The 5000-nt window shown below is 46.8% G+C and overlaps 1 protein-coding gene across 2 annotated transcripts in view; it reads right to left on the bottom strand.

Moving 5' to 3' along the window:
- LOC133549009 (disabled homolog 2-interacting protein-like) overlaps window positions 1-5000 on the bottom strand; it is a 97295-nt gene that overhangs the window by 12581 nt on the left and 79714 nt on the right. For both annotated transcript variants that reach the window (XM_061894064.1, XM_061894073.1), the window contains 3 exons: window positions 3164-3308; window positions 2852-3088; window positions 2603-2792 (listed from right to left, as the gene is read on the bottom strand). In XM_061894064.1, the coding sequence (XP_061750048.1) occupies window positions 2603-2792; window positions 2852-3088; window positions 3164-3308 (572 nt within the window). The remainder of the gene's footprint in view (window positions 1-2602; window positions 2793-2851; window positions 3089-3163; window positions 3309-5000) is intronic.

Here is a 5000-nt window from a genome sequence, read left to right as displayed (position 1 = left end):
GTCACCTGTGTCAAGCATGTCACCTGACTGAATGTGTCACCTGTGTCAAGCATGTCACCTGACTGAATGTGTCACCTGTGTCAAGTATGTCACCTGACTGAATGTGTCACCTGTGTCAAACATGTCACCTGACTGAATGTATCACCTGTGTCAAGCATGTCACCTGACTGAATGTGTCACCTGTGTCAAGTATGTCACCTGACTGAATGTGTCACCTGTGTCAAGCATGTCACCTGACTGAATGTGTCACCTGTGTCAAGCATGCCACCTGACTGAACGTGTCACCTGTGTCAAACATGTCACCTGACTGAATGTGTCACCTGTGTCAAGCATGTCACCTGACTGAATGTGTCACCTGTGTCAAGCATGTCACCTGACTGAATGTGTCACCTGTGTCAAGCATGTCACCTGACTGAATGTATCATCTGTTTTAACATGCCACCTGACAATGTGTCACCTGTGTCAAGTGGGTCAACTGACTGAATGTGCCACCTGTGTCAAGTGGGTCACCAGACTGATTGTGCCACCTATGTCACCTGACTGAATGTGTCACCCGACTGAATGTGTCACCTGTGTCAAGTGGGTCACCAGACTGATTGTGCCACCTGTGTCACTTGACTGAATGTGTCACCTGTGTCAAGTGGATCACCAGACTGAATGTGTCACCTGTGTCAAGTGGGTCACCAGACTGATTGTGCCACCTGTGTCGGCTGACTGAATGTGTCAGCTGACTGAATGTGTGGTCACCTGACTGAATGTGTCACCTGTGTCAAGTGGGTCACCAGACTGATTGTGCCACCCATGTCACCTGACTGAATGTGTCACCTGTGTCAAGTGGGTCACCAGACTGATTGTGCCACCTATGTCACCTGACTGAATGTGTCACCTGTGTCAAGTGGGTCACCAGACTGATTGTGCCACCCATGTCACCTGACTGAATGTGTCACCTGTGTCAAGTGGGTCACCAGAGTGATTGTGCCACCTATGTCACCTGACTGAATGTGTCAAGTGGGTCACCTGAATGAATGTGTCACTTGACTGAATGTGTCACCTGTGTCAAGTATGTCACCTGACTGAATGTCACCTGTTTTAGCATGTCACCTGTGTCAAACATGTCACCTGACTGAATGTGTCACCTGTGTCAAACATGTCACCTGACTGAATGTGTCACCTGTGTCAAACATGTCACCTGACTGAATGTCACCTGTTTTAGCATGTCACCTGTGTCAAACATGTCACCTGACTGAATGTGTCACCTGTGTCAAACATGTCACCTGACTGAATGTCACCTGTTTTAGCATGTCACCTGTGTCAAGTATGTCACCTGACTGAATGTGTCACCTCTGTGAAACATGTCACCTGACTGAATGTATCACCTGTGTCAAGCATGTCACCTGACTGAATGTGTCACCTGTGTCAAACATGTCACCTGACTGAATGTCACCTGTTTTAGCATCTCACCTGTGTCAAGTATGTCACCTGACTGAATGTGTCACCTCTGTGAAACATGTCACCTGACTGAATGTATCACCTGTGTCAAGCATGTCACCTGATTGAATGTGTCACCTGTGTCAAGTGGGTCACCAGACTGACTGTGTCACCTGACTGAATGTGTCACCTGTGTCAAGTGGATCACCTGACTGAATGTGTCACCTGTGTCAAGTGGGTCACCAGACTGATTGTGCCACCTGTGTCGGCTAACTGAATGTGTCAGCTGACTGAATGTGTGGTCACCTGTGTCACCTGACTGAATATGTCAGCTGACTGAATGTGTGGTCACCTGTGTCACCTGACTGAATGTGTCAGCTGACTGAATGTGTGGTCACCTGTGTCACCTGACTGAATGTGTCACCTGACTGAATGTGTGGTCACCTGTGTCACCTGACTGAATGTGTGGTCACCTGTGTCACCTGACTGAATGTGTCAGCTGACTGAATGTGTGGTCACCTGTGTCACCTGACTGAATGTGTCACCTGACTGAATGTGTGGTCACCTGTGTCAGCTGACTGAATGTGTGGTCACCTGTGTCAGCTGACTGAATGTGTGGTCACCTGTGTCACCTGACTGAATGTGTGGTCACCTGTGTCACCTGACTGAATGTGTGGTCACCTGTGTCACCTGACTGAATGTGTGGTCACCTGTGTCACCTGAGTGAGTGTGTGGTCACCTGTGTCACCTGAGTGAGTGTGTGGTCACCTGTGTCACCTGAGTGAGTGTGTGGTCACCTGTGTCACCTGACTGAATGTGTGGTCACCTGTGTCAGCTGACTGTATGTGTGGTCACCTGTGTCAGCTGACTGAATGTGTGGTCACCTGTGTCACCTGAGTGAGTGTGTGGTCACCTGTGTCAGCTGACTGTATGTGTGGTCACCTGTGTCAGCTGACTGAATGTGTGGTCACCTGTGTCAGCTGACTGGATGTGTGGTCACCTGTGTCACCTGACTGGATGTGTGGTCACCTGTGTCAGCTGACTGGATGTGTGGTCACCTGTGTCACCTGAGTGAGTGTGTGGTCACCTGTGTCAGCTGACTGAATGTGTGGTCACCTGTGTCACCTGAGTGAATGTGTGGTCACCTGTGTCACCTGAGTGAGTGTGTGGTCACCTGGTCCAGGTCGGCGAGCAAGGTGTGCAGGGTTGAGAGTTCCCTGCCCAAGTCTATGTAGCCGTCGAAGCCGGCGGTGTGGTTGAGGGCGTCGGGGTGTGAGATCTCCTGCAGGAAACGCTGCATGCTGCTCCACTGCCGCTCCACAAAGTCGTTCATGAAGAGCATGTACTCCTCCTTCAAGCCGAACCTGCGGCCGCGGGCGCCGTTAGTCGGGGAGCGGGTCGTCACGGCGACCGGGGGACTCACTTGCTGAAGTTGGCCAGGGTCTGGATGACCTTGGCGATGAGCGTCAGCGTGCGGGCCGTGCGCTCGTCCGGGTAACCCTGCATGAGGTCGAAGAGCGAGGGCGACATCACCGCCGGACACAGGAAGCGCAGGAAGAGCGAGGCGCTGATCAGCCGCTCGCTGATGTCCGGTCGCCCCCGGTTACTGCACTCCTGTCGCCATGACGCAAACACCTCCTTCAGCTCCCGGGGGAACACTCTGAGGTGGGCGGAGACAAAGGTGGCGTCCAGAATGTGTGTGTGTGTGTGTGTGTGTGTGTGCGTGTGTGCTGACCTGTAAGAGTCCAGGATCTTGCAGAAGGCCAGTTCACAGCACATCCTCAGGTTGGCCTGGTGCTCCGCCAAGTCCGAGGTCACGCAGCGAGACAAGTCCACCTCGCAGTTCTCGTCTGACTCGTACAGAGCCTTGATGAACTCACCTGGACACACCCAGCCAGACTGAGTACTCTGTGTACTACAGTATTTAGCACACTCTGTGCTCTTGTGTACTACAGTATTTAGTACACTCTGTGCTCTTGTGTACTACACTATTTAGTACACTCTGTGCTCTTGTGTACTACAGTATTTAGTACACTCTGTGCTCTTGTGTACTACACTATTTAGTACACTCTGTGCTCTTGTGTACTACACTATTTAGTACACTCTGTACTCTTGTGTACTACAGTATTTAGTACACTCTGTACTCTTGTGTACTACAGTATCTAGTACACTCTGTACTCTTGTGTACTACAGTATCTAGTACACTCTGTACTCTTGTGTACTACACTATTTAGTACACTCTGTGCTCTTGTGTACTACAGTATTCAGTACATTATTAGTAGTACAGTATTTAATATAAGGTGTAGTGATGTGTAGTACAGTATTTAGTACAAAATGTAGTGATGTGTAGTACAGTGAGGTACTTATTAATACAATGTGTAATGCTGTGCAGTACAGTATTTAGTACAAGGAATAGTGATGTGTAGTACATTGTGTAGTGCTGTGTGTACTGTCATGTAGTACATGGTGTAGTACAGTGTCTAGTGCCATGTAGTACATTGTGTAGTACAGTTTGTAGTACATAGTGTAGTGTGATGTAGTACATAGTGTAGTACAGTGTGTAGTACATAGTGTCGTGAGATGTAGTACATAGTGTAGTACATAGTGTAGTGAGATGTAGTACATAGTGTAGTACATTGTGTAATACAGTGTGTAGTACATAGTGTAGTGTGATGTAGTACATAGTGTAGGATAGTGCGTAGTACATAGTGTAGTGTGATGTAGTACATAGTGTAGTGTGATGTAGTACATAGTGTAGTATAATGTGTAGTACATAGTGTAGTGTGATGTAGTACATAGTGTAGTATAGTGTGTAGTGCATAGTGTAGTGAGATGTAGTACATGGTGTAGTATAGTTTGTAGTACATAGTGTAGTGAGATGTAGTACATAGTGTAGTACAGTGTGTAGTACATAGTGTAGTGTGATGTAGTACATAGTGTAGTACATAGTGTAGTACAGTGTGTAGTACATAGTGTAGTACAGTGTGTAGTACATAGTGTAGTACAGTGTGTAGTACATAGTGTAGTGTGATGTAGTACATAGTGTAGTACAGTGAGTAGTACATAGTGTAGTGTGATGTAGTACATAGTGTAGTGTGATGTAGTACATAGTGTAGTGTTATGTAGTACATAGTGTAGTGTTATGTAGTACATAGTGTAGTACAGTGTGTAGTACATAGTGTAATATAGTGTGTAGTACATAGTGTAGTACAGTGTGTAGTACATAGTGTAGTACAGTGTGTAGTACAGTGTGTAGTACATAGTGTAGTACAGTGTGTAGTACATAGTGTAGTACAGTGTGTAGTACATAGTGTAGTACAGTGTGTAGTACATAGTGTAGTACAGTGTGTAGTACATAGTGTAGTGTGATGTAGTACATAGTGTAGTACAGTGAGTAGTACATAGTGTAGTGTGATGTAGTACATAGTGTAGTGTGATGTAGTACATAGTGTAGTGTTATGTAGTACATAGTGTAGTGTTATGTAGTACATAGTGTAGTACAGTGTGTAGTACATAGTGTAATATAGTGTGTAGTACATGGTGTAGTACATAGTGTAGTACATAGTGTAGTA

The sequence above is a fragment of the Nerophis ophidion genome, linkage group LG01, assembly GCF_033978795.1.
Source record: "Nerophis ophidion isolate RoL-2023_Sa linkage group LG01, RoL_Noph_v1.0, whole genome shotgun sequence".
Classification (NCBI taxonomy): Eukaryota; Metazoa; Chordata; class Actinopteri; order Syngnathiformes; family Syngnathidae; genus Nerophis; species Nerophis ophidion.
This window is presented reverse-complemented; position numbering and strand designations above follow the sequence as displayed.